Source organism: Falco biarmicus, chromosome Z, assembly GCF_023638135.1.
Source record: "Falco biarmicus isolate bFalBia1 chromosome Z, bFalBia1.pri, whole genome shotgun sequence".
Classification (NCBI taxonomy): domain Eukaryota; kingdom Metazoa; phylum Chordata; class Aves; order Falconiformes; family Falconidae; genus Falco; species Falco biarmicus.
In genome coordinates, this window is record NC_079311.1 from 72,419,458 (window position 1) to 72,435,547 (window position 16,090).

The 16,090-nt window shown below is 39.1% G+C and overlaps 1 protein-coding gene across 6 annotated transcripts in view; it reads left to right on the plus strand.

The window, feature by feature from the left end:
• RANBP3L (RAN binding protein 3 like) overlaps positions 1-16,090 on the plus strand; it is a 45,541-nt gene that overhangs the window by 13,156 nt on the left and 16,295 nt on the right. For all 6 annotated transcript variants that reach the window (XR_008819535.1, XM_056325231.1, XM_056325230.1 and 3 more), the window contains exons 2-11: positions 3,435-3,493; positions 3,762-3,798; positions 4,390-4,467; positions 5,549-5,623; positions 6,758-6,832; positions 7,457-7,581; positions 8,047-8,147; positions 13,304-13,388; positions 14,286-14,385; positions 15,434-15,564. Coding sequence is in view for 5 of the 6 variants with exons in the window: in XM_056325231.1 (XP_056181206.1) it covers positions 3,435-3,493; positions 3,762-3,798; positions 4,390-4,467; positions 5,549-5,623; positions 6,758-6,832; positions 7,457-7,581; positions 8,047-8,147; positions 13,304-13,388; positions 14,286-14,385; positions 15,434-15,564 (866 nt within the window). In the remaining variant the exon portion in view is untranslated. The remainder of the gene's footprint in view (positions 1-3,434; positions 3,494-3,761; positions 3,799-4,389; positions 4,468-5,548; positions 5,624-6,757; positions 6,833-7,456; positions 7,582-8,046; positions 8,148-13,303; positions 13,389-14,285; positions 14,386-15,433; positions 15,565-16,090) is intronic.

Genomic DNA, 16,090 nt, shown 5'->3' on the forward strand with positions numbered 1-16,090 from the left:
AGTGCTTCCTAGGCTTAGGCATCAGCCAGCAATTATTTTTCCCCAAAATGCATCTCTGTGTTTTCATTCAGTTGGAACATTAGCAATGCAGTCTCCCTCTGGGCATATGAACCACCATAATCTGCCAATTGCCTGCATGTGCAGCACTAGGCAGAGCACCGAGCAGAGTGATGGAGCTGGGATGCCCATGCTGGATAAGTAGAGCAGAGCAGGCACCAGGCGTGAAACCGGGGTGCCTTCCATGTCAGAGAGCTCAGGTCAGAGCAGGTTTGACAATGCTTCTGCACAGGGCAGGAGGCTGGAGCCAGGAGGCCATGCAAAGATCTCGAGAAAGGGAACTGGTCATTTCTAATGTGGCTTCCAGGCAAGGGCTGATTTTGAGCTTTGAGTGCAGCAAGCATTCATCCAAGAGCTAACTGAGCTGCTCCAGGGGAACTGCAGCGAGGAAAAGAGAGCCCAGTCTGTGGTGATTGTTCGTGGGCAGACAGGCAGGTTCCGTGTCTGGACTCTTGGCTGAGGCTGGTGGATTACTGCAGTCCCTGCGGCCAGAAGCAGCCCATTTGGCAGGTTTTTCTGGTAAGTTTTCCAACAGTCTCTTTCATCCACGAAGACCAAACTGCAGAGGACTGGAGCAGCCCAGTCTTAACCAGGCACTCACCAGCCTGTGTCTGCCTGTGTCCTGTTGGTGAGGAGGAGGAGGAGCGACTTCAGCCCACCCTGTTCCCAGCCCTTTGTGCCAGCCGGCACCCGGCCATGGCTGCTGCTGCTGGAGTCAGGCACTGCCAGGCTGCATGCCCCACTGCTGCTGCTGAGGAGGGCACAGGGGGGCTTCTCCCCTCACCAGCACAGCCACCCACCCTGGCAGCGTCAGCCTTAGTGCAGAAGACGGATCAGAGACACGGAAAGTTGCTCATCGGTGTTAAAATCAGAACATTGACACAGTTGTGATAACTCCTTGATGGCCCTGTGTGACATCCACAAGTAATTCTGCATCGCTTTTTCTGTGGGGATCAGCCGCAGATATTTTGTCCTTGGCTGTCTGAGAAGTTCAAAATGTAGTTGGAAATTATGCATAGGATATATATATAGTTAAATATACTTTTAAAACTCTGTTATGAATGGCCTGATTGAGGAGTGGAGATCTTATTGATGAGCTACATAGAATACTTTTCAGGAATGACAAAAAGGTTTTCTTGATTTGGGTAGAAGCAGTACAGAACCATAGAAATGACAGATAACTGTGGCAGCATCAGCAACCTCTGACGAAATATAGAGACAGCAAGAAAGTTTTCCCTTTGGCTCAAAAGCAGTTGATGGGATATATCAAAACACACATATTTATCTTTAAGAGGTAGCACTATACCCTAGCTTCGCATGCTTCTGTTGGTAATCAACCAGTTATGAATTTTTCTTCAGGAACTTCTAGGTTTTAAACTATTACTGGAATTTTGTTGTTTAAATCATAGTGAACTTTCCTAATTCCTTCAAACTCCCTACAGCCTTTTAGCTCCAGCAAAAGTCAGCTCTGTGATGGAAAGTCAGTTCCTTTTTCACAGCAATTCACTCTTTGCTAATTCCATGCTTTGGAGTCGTAAATGTGCCTTTACAAATGTTGCTAGCTTTTGAGCTTTGTCAGGTATTGTGGAGAATATGAAGGTTTCTGTAGTCATGCTTTGAGTCACTCAATAAGAATACATGTCCTCCCCCCCCCCCCCCTTTTTTTTTTTTTTTAAGGAGACAGGAGAAAGCCTATTATACTGAATAAAACATACTGCACTGAAATACTATTGCTTATATGTCCCACTCCCCTCTAGTGAATAGAAGTGGAACTGCTCCATCTGATGCCATGCCATGGATCTCCAGCTGTAACCAGATTGTGGAAATTTTCTTCCAGCTTTCAGTGACAGAGAATTATCTTTTATGGAGTTGAACAAAGTGAACTTTCTTCTGCTTTTTTTATTAAGGACAAACCAGACCTTTATTGTAAAGCACGCCAAGTTTGCTAAATTCAGTCCTTCACACACACACACACAGTGCCAAAGTAAGTACAAAATTAACCTAAACAACAGTAAAACTGTATTGTTACTGCTGTGTCTGTGCATCGCTGGGTTTGAGTAATAGTTTCTTGCTTCTTGCCCTTTTCACATACACGCAGCATTTATTTTAACAATGTTTACTGTTTTTTTGGTTGTTGGTCACAGATATAGGTGTGCAAACCAAGATAAAAATACTGATCCATGTATTTTCACTTGAACATTTTTGTTGAACAAGTAACAGAGGAAGCCACTGTTATAAAAATGGTGTGTACATGATAAATGCTCTGTCAAAAGTCAGTTAACAAGATATGAAGTGTGAGATTTCTCTGGCCAAAGGCCAGTCATATAGTTCGGTAGTCACCCTGGTCTGTCCTTGCTACCCGTGGAGATAAGTACAAGCATTTAGGTCTTCATTCATCTAAGGTATGCAACGAAAATATGCTTGTACTCAGATGCTGATTGTTTCTACCATTTGCATGCTACAGACATCTCAAGCTAGCATGAGGTGGATCTTGTATGATGTAGTCTAAAAAAATCTATCTGTGTTTGCTTCTTTGCTCTTTAATTGGTCCATTTATTGGCATAATAAACATGTCATTTATTGGTGGTATTGGTGAAAACAACTTCTTCTTTTACACTGACAAGCAAAGTTAGTCCATTAGAGTTGCACAGGTTGTGAAGGTCTCATTCTTAGCAAAGTAGCCTGAAGAAGTAATGTAAGACGTAGAAGCAGTGTACTCTCAACCAACATAACATTTGATGTGAGGCAACTGTATACTGGATATGTCTCATTAAAGGAAAAAAAAAAAAGAGGACCATGGATCCAAAGCTGTTTTCAGTCATACCTAAGAAATGCAGAGGTATGCTTGAGAGTAGAATTTTCTCTGTAAAATTTGATATGTTTACATATCATATTCACACATTAAAACTGACACTAGACAGGCATTCACTTACCTGAAGACTAAAGAATGGGAAGTGTGAATGTGGCTGGGAGGCCAAGTGTAACACATTTCCTTGCTTTCCTTTTGGGATAATTTTGCATTTCACATCCTTGCGCTTTTCTGAGAAGCAAAGCTGCAGTTCACCCTTACTGTTAAAGGATGGCAGCTGATGTTGTTTGTAAAGGCTAAAAGCACTTTTTTGTCCTTTTTAACTGAAGGAAGTGTAAAAAAAATATAATGCAAATCCTGTGGCATCTACTTAGGCAAAACTCACGCTGGGATTTCAGTACTCTAGCTTTTTTCTTATTTGTGGACTGTGCTGTACATCACTGCAATTCTGTATTTTCTCCCTTGTAAAAAAAAGGGTAAAGTCCTGTTTGTTATTGCAGAGCAGTTTGAGAACTGTAGTTGAGAAGTACTATTACAGAATTGTTATTAAAAACAATCTCTTTTCCAGAGAGATCAGTGCTTGCCCAGCCGACATTTGTGTTTGAAAAGAAGGACCATCCTTTGAAGGTAAAAAGCTTTTTTGTTTACTTCCTATAATTGATAAAAAATGCTGAGAAATGAGGATTCTATAGACAATGATCCTAGCAGTAATAAAGGATTTTAGCCCAGGTTAAGACTTGCAATAAATGGTCTCAAAACAGAATAAGGCAGACTAGAAACTAGAAAAAAAGAATGCTTTTAATGCATATGTGCTGCATTGATTTACTTTGCGTCCTGGTCTAGCAAATGGCTGTTCAATTCTCCTTGACCTTTTCATGCTTATTTTTTTTTCCAGCGGCCTGCAGAACACCCAGTTTGCAAAGCTGAAAATGGTAATAACCACCTTATTGAAACAGTATAACAATATATTGGGTTATTCATAGGTCTAACTGTTGCCTGTGAAAATAATGTTTGGATCCTTACTTAAATCCTTGTTAATCCTTGTAGACTAAGACTATGTCAGTTGTACACACTTACTATGTCCTGATATATATGTCCCAGTCCTACCTCAAGAATTCTTCCATTTTAACTCTCACGTTTACCAGAAAGCCAACTCCAGAAGCCCTGAAAAGTGGCCAAGTATATTCGTCAGCTGTATGAGCTCTTAGCTGCCTTTTTCTATATGTTTAGGCTACACTTATCATTCTTAATGTCTTCTGAACCTACGGGCTATGAACTGACTTTAAGTGCTATAAGATTTAGGTTCCCTGGACTTAGTAGAAATAAAGAAGACTCCCTGGGGCTTTATGCCAGGTCTTGACTGAGATTCCAAAGCCTTCTTGCTCTTAGCTACTGCCTTATAGCTGTTCCTGTAAGTCACTCCTAGAATTTATTGTGGTCAGGTTTTAATTTTGTGTCATAACACTGTGCTGAAAACTCTTGCCAGTCTGTCCCTGCAGAACATTATATTTACATCTCTCTAGATTTCATAAGTTGTTTCCGAAAACGTGCAAGATCATCATCTTTTACTTTCCAGAAGTCTGACTCTCAGGCCAACACAGGTATGATGTTTAGCTCCTGTTATGTTTTAATTACTGTAGTACTGTATTCTCGTCTGGTAAAAAAAAAAGATTTTTTCTGTCTAAGAAATATTTCTGCACTGTGGAAGTGCTGCAAGTCATGAAAATTTAAACATTTATATAAACTTGATGGCAATTTCCAATAAAACCGTTCTTAAGTAAAAATATTTTAATTTTCTATACTTAGATAGTATTACATACAGTAGTGAAAAATCTATATAAATTTCATATCTTTTCCTTGAATTGCTCACAAAGTCATAGGAGGAGGAGGGATGGAAAGGAGTGAGAGTCCCTGGTTTGTGGCAGAAATCAGTGTTCCCTGGGCAACCCCTGAAAATGTAAAGCATTTCCAGAAGGGCCCGTCCTTCCATCCAGCCAACAGCAGACCTGGAAGGCCCTTTAAGAACTGTGTATTTCTTCCATGGGAAATGCACACAAGTCACTGAAGCTACTGTGCAGAAGGACTGATCTGGTTTTTACGGTGTTTATTTAACATACAGATGGGACCAGAAGGTTACTTCTGTATTTAGGTATTAATATGTGCACACTGTATGTTGGTTTATCTAGTCCTGTGATGCACCTAAATGTAGTTAAGAACATTTAAAATAAGTGGTTTGGTTTACTTTGGAAAATATACTGAGCTCATACACAAAAAAATCATAGATATGGTAGAAATTTTAGGGTATGCCTATACCAAAAAAAAAGTAGGGTGCAGGAGGAAGCTTGAGTGGTTGACCTCTCGATTGTCCACACTGCTTAACTGGTAGCTCACTCCCTGGTTCTGTTTTGAACCTCTCCAGCTGGTGGTCTGCAAGGCAGAACTATTACAGGGTGGACTAGCCGTAAACTCTGTGCCTGAGCCAGGCTGTGCCACTTGGCTTCAGAGACCTGTCCGATTCAGCAGCATAGATATAACCTAGCAGTCTACTTCAGAAAGCTGGTAGTTATCAGACAGTAATTTATTCTACTACTAATGAAGGCATGACATCAAGTTGGCTAAGCTTAAAATTAATCTTCTCTCTTTCTCCAAAGAAATGATAATTTCAGTCTCTTATCCTTTCAGATACAGTTCTGGCTCAGAAAAGGGGGAGATCATCTTACTTTACCATCCTTCCTACCTTCCCCCCCTCCCAGCCAGGTAATTAAAAAAACCCAACAAAACCAATTAATATTTATGTAGAAAAGCAGGTATTAGCTGAAATAAAAACGTACGGAAATGCTTTTCCTGCAGGACAGAGCTGGAGTACATTGGACTAGACTGATATTTGAACAGGAGAAAGGAATGTTTTAGGAGGAAGACTGGCAGTTCAACAGAAGAAATGTTTTTTGCGTTTGGTGTTAGGGAATCCCTGCAGTGCTGGGGAGGAATCTGAATAATTTGCAAATAGGCATTTACACTCTGTGGTACAAATTATACTTGAAAAAACAGAATGGAGTTAAATAATTACATGAATTAGTTTACTTGCAATTTAATGGCGATGGTTCCTATAGGAATATAGTTTTCTATCCTAGGAGCCTGTCTTCCACCTAACCAGTAACCCTGGGAGTATTCTCTTACTTACCACTAATGGGAATGATACAGAGGTCTTGAATCCTAGTCTGTCTCTCTTACCAGAGACAGGCCTGTGACAGACATTGGCATAAAGGATTTCTGAGCAATCTTAAGAGAACACAACATTGTTATAGCAACAGGCTACACTCTTTCTGCAATGAAAAAGTAGTGACTGCATGTAGAGTTATCAGTTGTGTCATTTTACAGGAGGTGGTGCATGGTTGCCATCACTTTCTGGCTGATGTTTGGTCTATTTTTTTAGAACAGTGAAAGTGTTAGTAGTGCACTGCCATCATTATACTAAGTTATTAGAGCCTTTTTAGTAGAACAGGGCAGGGTATGTTTATTCCCATGTTCTTGGGTATAATTTACTTATCTTAAAAATTGATAAGGCTGGACCAGATAGCACTGCCAATTCAATGGCTTTGGCAAACCAGCAGCACCTGGTTTTCAAAGCTGAAGAAGGATTATATGAGTTTAAAACATCCATTAATATCCAAAAGACTTCTGCCTCTAACATAGCCAGAAAACCCATGGCGCTTTCTGTGCCATAGTCTACCCACCTGTAAAATGGAGACAGTAACAGTTGTCTCGGAGGCCTTGTTTAGATGGATAGGTTGGAATATTGCTTAGGTACTACCAAAATAGGGAGAGGTTATAGAAACATGAATTAATAATTAGTTTGTTATTACTTATTACTTTAAATTTTGTGTTCTTTAGTGAAGAAGAATAACATATTCATGACCTCAGCTCTTCTTGAAAGAAACCCTGACTTGCTCAAAAGTACGAAAGAAGGTAACTGTCATTGCAATATTTATTCACTGTACTTCCACAAAGAGGTTCTTAACAGATACAGAAGACATAAAAATGACAACTCTTCTCTGTGCTGAGTGGTAGGCTAGGTATCTTTATGAGGTTCATAAGTTATTTTTTTGACAGTGTAGATATCCTGTGAGCTCTGTTCTGAGCCTCTACTCTTGACTACTTATTTCCGGAATGGACTGAATATAACTTTGAATAGTGAAATTCCACATTTCTAACTGAATAACTCTGCTTCTGCAGAACTCAAAGAACTCTCTTGGCATCTGCAGATGCAGGATTAAATTTGAAATACCAGAAGACAGATCTAACATAAAGCAGTAAATAAATACAAATACATTTTATAAATATAAATAAGTATATTTATGTATATAATGCATTATTATATTCTATTCTGATAGCATAACAGGGTTGGTGTCACTGCAGAGTTGTGTATTTTAGAACAGATTACAGTTTTTTCAGAATATGTAGCAAGTAAACAACAATAAATGCTACTTAAATATGCTTTGAAGCTTTCCGTTGAAGGGGAAGACGCATAGGTATGAATTGGATGTGAAGAAAAAGTATCTGTTTAAATATTTTGTCTTTGTATTTTGCCAGGATCCTTGTCACAAAGTCAGTTGCAGAATGTCATTAAGCCTGCCATTTTACAACCCCCACAAGCCTTGACCTATCCTGAAAATCCTGTAGTATCTCTAGTGACTAAGAAAGAAGCACGTGTTCAGGTAAAAAGAAAAGTAATTTTACTGGCTAATATATTTTTGGAGCTCAAATTAAAAAACAACAACTCAACAGTGCTGTTTTAAAGCAGTTAATTTATTCCACTGCATGATTTTCAAGAAAGTTCCCAGATCAGTTTCAGTGGAATCAATGAGATCACTGACATGATCTGAACTGTTAAACCCATGCTGACTGTGTTTGAAAAAATATGTCTTCTCTGCAGGCTGTCTCGACTTTGAGCTATCAGGGTTCTGTCGGCAAATCAGCTTGGGAGATCTTTTGCATTTTGTTTATTTAGAGAGTAACATTTTACCATTTTGATTATGGGCGCTGGCTTTGTACACAGCTGGAGGAAGCTCTGCCAACTACCACATTTAAATATACGTCAGTGACTCTGGACTTCTAGCAGGTCTGTTTATAGCTGAAAGTAAGCTTGGTCTAATAAATTAATCTGGTTTTATTATTCCTAGCTATCTGAAGACAGCTCTTATTCCTCAGCTGAGAATTCAGTAAGTTCCAAAATAGTGAGGCCATCTACTACCATGACTCTTTCTAGTTCTAAAACAACACGGTAAGTTTTTATTTAATTTTTGTCTATATTTTGTCACTTGGCCTAAGGCATGCCCTTTTGTCCTACATGTCTAACATGGTACTAAGCCTGTGCTATCTATACCCACACAGTGCTTACTGGCATTTGTGTGTGGTGCCAGGATTTGTGAGTGCTGACATGGACTCCTGCTGGGAATTAATCTCTGTGGGACAGTTTGCTTCTCAGTAGCAACTCCCAAACCAGAAGCTATTTTGGTTAGCCATCATGTATATATATATATATATATATAAATATGTATATAATATATATATTTATATATATATATAAAATGAAGCTTATATTCATAAGCTTTGGCAGTTCAAGTATGTTAGTTCAAAATATGTCCTGGTTTTGAATGTTTAAAATCATCTTTGTGTTCCTTTGGAGAACTCTCTTCTGATCGCATAGCTGCTGTGTCTTATAAATAGATGCAGAAAAACTCAGGAATTATCAAAATATGTCAGCATATTGGACACAGGAGAAATAAAGAAAACCATACAGGACTGATTTGGAAGACAAGGCGAGTACTTGCAACCAGTGCTTTACTTCCGTGCACATGCCAGAATTCCTGGCATGAACAGCTAGTGGCTGATGATTGTGATCGGGTGGCATCTTTGTGCAGGCATGGGTTGACCAGCATGGACTTCAGAATTTTTGCCTGAGAAAGCTGACTTCCTTGGACTAGGACATTGCCCTATGCCCTTGCCTCTGTATATGACTGAAAGAACTCATACTGGTGCAAAAATGGGCTATTGCCTCTCTGTGAAGATTGGCTCCTGAGAATGTTATGTCTGTGGTTAGCCAGCTTAGTGTCAGCAGGTTATCTTGTGGGTATTAATACTGCTTGCTGATGGTTGATGAGGGTTATTTACCTGGAAGCTGTGAGCATCAGGAATACACCTGAGATCAGCTATGATGAGAGAATGACATTTTAAAATTGCTAGGGCCACAGATAGCACATTTGTGATGTTGCCTCCTTTCCTGCTCCTACCTAAAACGGGCAGAGAACGTGTTAGCAGCAAAGGAGCCTGTTCCCGTAGTCTTCATGGCTGGATGGGCCACAGATAAAGGTTCCTGCACACAACATTTGAGATGCACAGATGAGGGGGTTCTGAGGAGGTAAGGAATTTTTAGATGCACAGGCAACTTAGATTCTTAATCCTTATCGACGCGATGAGTGTCATTAGAGGGCACATGCTTCATTTTTGGAAGAGCCAGCCTATCCTTTTCTTTCACAATTAATGCTGTGATGATGCCCTGTGAGGACAGCATAGAGCCACACAACATGCTGGATTTTTAGCAGATTCAGAATGATTGTAATACATATATTGGAAAAGCTAAAGGAAGATAGTACTGACTTCAGAATCAGTCGGTGTCGATACTCCAAGTCTATCTACCTTATCTTACCTGTACAATGTCTAGGAAAAGACAGGTGAGTGGCTTTCTCTTGTGAAGTAGATGGACTGAGAAATGCAGTGCAGTGTTCCAGTACTGACAAGTTACAAGACTTAAAAGTGCTTATGGTATTTCTTTTCTTTTTAAAAGAGGAATTGCTAATGTGCTTGGAGTATTTTTGTCTCAGTAATTCTGTATATTGCCATTGTGGTAAATGTTGGTTTATTTGGCAAGTTGAAAACTAATTTAAATACAACTAGGTGCTTACTGCTCTTCTGAGATTGCAGGGGGGTGTAAGTGCCATTCTTCCAATCTCTGTTAAATCACTGATGCTTTAAATACTTCAGTAAAATCTTTTTGGCATAGCCGTTTTCTCAGATAACTTAACAATAAGTATTCAAAAAAGCAACTTTATTAAACTCCATAGATACGCTAAGCAGTAGTGAACATTGCAGCCAGATCTGCTCATTGCTAAGAAAATAATTTTTTAGGTTTAGTTTTAATTATCAATCAAAGTCTAACTATTGGCATTTAATTTACAAAATCAAATGCAGAGACATTCAACAGCAGGGATGGCTGCTGCCTGCAAACGTTTGTCTTGCTTTCCTACCTCTTCTTCTGTATGTGATGTAGTTCTGTAGTGAGATGAACGAAAATAATTTGTTAGCCCTCTGTTAGCTGCAGCTGTCCATATCCCAGGAAATAACCAACAGTTCCATTTCCTGAACTGGCTGTAGTAATGAACTGAAGAGGAGAAATCTGCAGTTTCATGATTCTGATTAAAAGCTTGGGAAGGAGATTGTGTGGTAAGGGATAGAAATACAGTGCTGGGAAAACACAGGCTTCTGGTCATCTATTCAGCTTTGCACAATTTCCATTTGCATGGAAAAACTGCAAGGGTTCAAGGCCAGCACTGGAAATGGCAGCCTCTCAGACCCTTCTGGACACTCTGAGAAGGACAGTACCTGGATCTACTCCCTTTCCGTAGTCTCTTCTTCGCAGTATCTTATCCACATTTCTCCTCTCCCTTGCTTCCTTGTTAGTGGTCATTCCCTGAATTCAACACCTCTGTTTTGCATCTCCACAGCAGTGTAATCCCTGACACACTTTGTTCTTGCCCTGCAGCAACATAAGGATGTTGAGGTTTTAGTAAGACTTTAAGGCTGGCACTTCCAGTTAAATGTGTGGAAGAAGGAAGATCCTGCACTGATTACTTTTTCCTTACATTTTGGAAAATAATCAAAATTAATTTCCCACAGTGTTTCTTTAAGACCAGCCTCTAGTTTCTGGGTTTTAGCTCTTCTGGAGTGCTATCCTTACTAAGTTGCTACTAGAGCGACCTAGAAGTAGCAAATGAAATTTCAGGATGGCAATTGATCACAAGTTAGTGAATTTTAGTGGGGAGTTTTCTTAAGGATAAGAAACTCATTAGTCAGGTTCCCTGTTATGGTTTAACCCCAGTTGGTAACTAAGTACGATACAGCTGCTTGCTCACTTCCCCACCATCCAGAGGGATGGGGAGGAGAATCAGGAAGGAAGGTAAATCTTGAGGGTTGAGATAAGAACAATTTAATAATTGAAATAAAATAAAATAAAACCAATAATTACTATGATTATTATTACAAAAAATATAATGAAAAGAAGGGAGACGGGGAGAGAAACAAAATCCAAAGGGAAGGGAGAAAAGAAAACAAGTGATGCACAAAACAGTTGCTCACCACGCACTGACCGATTCCCAGCCAGTCCCTGAGCAAGCCCTGGCCAACTTCACCCGGTTTCTATACTCAGAATGACATCCTATGGCATGGAATATCCCTTCGGCTGGTTTGGGTCACCTGTCCTGGCCGTGCCCCCTCCCAATTTCTTGTGCCCCTCTAGTCTTCTCGCTGGCAGGGCCTGAGAAACTGAAAAGTCCTTCACTTAGTATAAACATCACCCACCAGCATCTGAAAGCATATTATCAACACTATTCCCACACCAAATCCAAGCCACAGCACTGCACCAGCTACCAAGAAGGAAATGAACCATATCCCAGCTGGAACCAGGATACCTGCTCATAGCCCAGAACATCTATGGAAGGCTTCAAGGCTGAGAAGAGTTTTTCTGATTTCTCTTTATTTGCTTTTAGTCTTAGCAACACATCAAGGATAAGAATATTAAGAAATACTTTTTTCCTGAAGTGTAAAATGCCAGATAGGTTGTACTTGGGAATTCCTTCATCCTATGTAAAGAGGTTTCAGGCACACTGTAGTTGTGAACACAGAAACCTAAGTTTGAGAGGTGATCATCAGGTTCTGGCAAAAACCCCAGCTTAATAACAGGAATGTCTTCTGCATAACTTGTGTGCCATTAAGCCCTCTCACAGGTGGTAAATGATCTGCAAGAGCAGGTAAGTGGTGCTGAAGCATGCAGTTTGTGACAGAACATCAGATCATCTTCCTGCCAAATCATCCTTCTGGAACAGAAAGAGACAAGAACTTGGATGGTTTTGCCTTTCTCAGCAAAAGATCCAGTGACTAAGCTCGACAGAAAGCATGAACAACCTATAAGCCTTTTGTTAAAAAAAAAAAAAAACAAAACCAAAAAAACCCTCAAAAACCCCAACAGCAGGAACAACTTCCACACAAAGAAGTTTACAAGAACTTTTCTAGTGACTCTGATAAAAAATGGATCCTGTTAATTTAAAGTGGCTCTGTAATTAGCAGGTCAAATAACAACTCAACTTATATAGGAATATTCCTGAATGTAATCCACAAGTAATATGCTTTTTACAAGTTGTGACTATATTGCTATTTAAATAAATGCATTCACCTTCTTCTCTTAAAACTTCCTGAGAAGGAAGAGGCTAACTGAAAGTAGTTAGACTCAGGGTGGTAGTGGGAAATTTTTCTTTTAAAGTTATCTGTAACACCTGAGACACTAAGAAGGAAAAAGGGGCAGAAGAGAAGGACAAGTGTTGTTTTAATGTAGCTTTTGCCAAACCCAGTCATGCTCCAGATCCTAAATGTAAAGTGATTTATCTACTGTATGAAATTTTCTGCCAAATCTATGTGCCTAAAGTACAGTTGGTCACCACTAAAGGATTGCAAGTATTTAGTTTTCTTAACTTCTCATTTTAAGTACATTTGTGGAAAGGGTCATTGAAAAATGGAAACAATATCTTTCTTTCCTGTTCTAGTTATACCTCATCCTATGCCATCTGCTTTCATACCTTTACATTTGCAGTATTTATGTCAACTGAAGGCATGTGCTTTAGAATACACTGCCCCTCTGCCTTTCCCAGATGTTAGGTGGATGGCCAAGGAGTGCCTGTGAGGCACTGGGGAGTACGTTATCCTGAGGGGTACCAGAACTGCACCAACGTGAAGGGATAAGTGTTAACTGTTGATTGTCTTTTGGTGGAGCAAAAGGAAACGGAAACAAACGTAACTCATTACAGTTTCTAGAGTAAGACAATTCCTTGAGGAGGAGGAGGAGGAGGTTGTTTTGCTTCTTGTTCTTTGCTTCTAAGGAACATCCTCAATAATCTTCATGATACACAGTGTGATACTCTCTGTTCCTTTTGTGAAATGTTGAGAATATTCTCAGATTCTTTTGAAGAATTTGTCTGGTTACTTGAGTGGTCATTTTTTGTTTGTCTTTAAGGTAAGGTAAGTGGTAAAGTAAATGCATGAACTTATTTATTTCTCTACAAAATTCTAAATAGTCCTAAATCATACTGTTATGCTATTTTGTTCCCACAGAATTCAGTTGTTTGAGGACAGAGGCATACAAAACAGCAGCAATTCTGATTTTGTGTTTGGAGAAAACATGGTTGAGAGAGTTTTGGTAAGATCCATAAAAGCTGGCAGACTTTTTGTCAAGGATAATGATAAGTACAGTATTTTTCAGATATTGATTCTTTTTATCTCCTCCTGTGCTTTTAAAGATGTGAGTAAGTACGATTCTAATGACTGTTGGGGACAAAATACCTAAATATTTGCTGTTGGAGGGGTGGGCATCCCTATCTTCCCTGTCCAGTATGCATTTCTCTTTTGCTCATTTTTTGACTGCAAGCTGTCAGACCTTAGTGGATCAAGTCCTGAAGGAAACTCACACAAAAAGGTGGTTCCCAGGCTGAGGACTGCACCATTTAAAGTGGAATTGAAATTCAGTTTTCAGTAGAAATAGAATGGAAACAGTAAGTGTATTTGCCAGCCAAAAAGCTTGGCAACCATAGGTCTGGGTTCTGACTTCTGACTGGGATTTAGTTGCAAGGTAGGAGCTGAGTGACTAAGCATTGTCAGGAGCCAGAAGCATTTATTTCTACATGCCTGAGAAACTTCATCTCCAAAAACTGAATGTCATGTAAATTTTTAATTCCTCTGGGGTTAAGTTTGTGGTGTTTGGGAGTTTTAAGCTATTCTTCTGGGGCTTAAGTGCTTCAGCTGGAAATTAGCTGGTAATTAAACAGCTAAGTCCTTCAGTGGATTTAAATCCTAGGGCAGGATCCAAAGAAAGAAGCCATTTTTTTTGGTGGAAGAATGATATACTGATTTTATGATAATAAAATCACTTCCACTAGAGACTGAAATTGTATCATCTGGGCCAGTTTTTACTGCAAGATACTACAATTGCTAAGCTTGAGCCTAGCATGCATTAAATGATTCAATGTTCTGTTTGATACGAGTAACATAGCCCTTTTATTTAAATAGGAATTTTTATTTCCCCTGGTTTTTTTTCTAGAGTCCTGAGAAGCATCCCAAGCCGTGTAATGAAGCTGATTCATACAAAGGAGAAATAACACCCATGTACATAGAATCTTTTCCTGTCAGTCCACAAACAAGTAAGCATACTCAGCAGACGAGTGCAGTTAGCTTTATTGTTATGTTTCACTGTATTTTAGAGGATGTCAAATCAGTGGTGGTCAATAATTTTCATCTATTCTCAAGCTATCCAGTCACTAGTACGCTTGCAGTATGTGCCAAAATCTGTGTTCAGAAAGCAGCTACAGTTTGGTTTATGACATTTGAACTGAACTAACTTCAGAACGAATAATCTGAGTTACTCAGGAAAAAATATGAGTTTTACAAATTATTATTGTTTACTATTTGGAAAAAAAATGCAGTGAACTTTGTGAATGCCTTTTGGAATGCATTTTTGAACTACAGTTTTAAGCTGTCTGCTGCTTGCATTTTGTGACTGCTCATACAAATTACTTTGCCATATTTGTATCCTAACTGTGGGACTGAAACTTCTATACAGACAGATTTCAGGGGTTGTTTGGTGTGAGCTTTTCTAGTCGGCAAGCCATGTAAATCGAGGCTGTGAGGGGATACCAAGTAGGCTCCTATCCTGAGCCATCTTGCCAAATTGTGCACCAGTCTGTACTAATGGATGTGTTGGATCCTCTTACTTTGTGTGAACACTCTTACAAGTAAAAAAAATATTAAAACCCATGGAAAACCCATGCAGATGATGCAACTATACAAACTTTTGTAACAGTGGTTTTCTTTCAAGTCTTGTCCTTTCACGTTCCTGTTCAATATTCTTTGTATATGTATTACTGTTCTGAATATCGGGACGTGTGTCCATTATTTATTAATCTGCAGAGCAGTATGACAGCCCAGTTTCATTTGAAAAATCAACTTTAATTATTTAGGGCTTGTTTCTGCAAGTTGTCCGTTGGGGCAAAGCTCTGCAACTGCAGAGAGCCCTGTTCAATTCAAAATGATCCTAAACAGGTGAGACATTTTGCAATATATGTAGTAATAATATCAGACATCACAGGTCTAAAGTCACAGGCCTTCCTATGTGCTAGTTTTGTTGTCCTGAAAATATTCCCTGTACAGAAAGGATTTCCTTTATGGTTTGTTTGTTTGTTTTCCCTACAGGAACAGCTTTGTTGGGAAATGCAACACTAACTGAATCAGCAGCTGCTTGCATTTCCAAGCCAGTGGAGAAAATGCTGTTAGATAAAGTTGAAGTTGTAACTGGAGAAGAAGCAGAACACAATGTATTACAGGTGTGTATTCCATAAAGCCTTGATGATGAGCAGTTTTGCTGTTGAAAAGAACATCTAGTTGTATTACAGATTGCAGCAATCTGAAAATAACTTCAGTTTATATTTTACATTTTTGCTTTTTTAAGATATGCCTCTGGTAACCCATTTTCTGTAGGGTGGTATTTTCTTTTTTATATTGTATTTGTTCATTTTGTAGTCCCTTCCAGTAAGTGCTTCAGAATGTCATTCTACAGTTGTATTTTATAGGCATCTACACAGTATACCAGCAGTAACTAAACTTCAAAATTGGAAGTGATTTGAGTAAAGACTTTTTAAAGACAAAATTTTTTTGGGGAAAAAAAGCGATGTGTTGTCAAATAATTAGTTTTATCGTTCATGTAAGATATCAATTATCTTTCTGGCCTGGCAGGATGTATCTTGCCATTCTTCATCTTCAAAATGTTATTATAGCAGTGCTGTATATGATTTAAAAAATCTTAACATTGAAAGTTACATTATTTTATCCTTGATTAAATCTTCTGTCTTG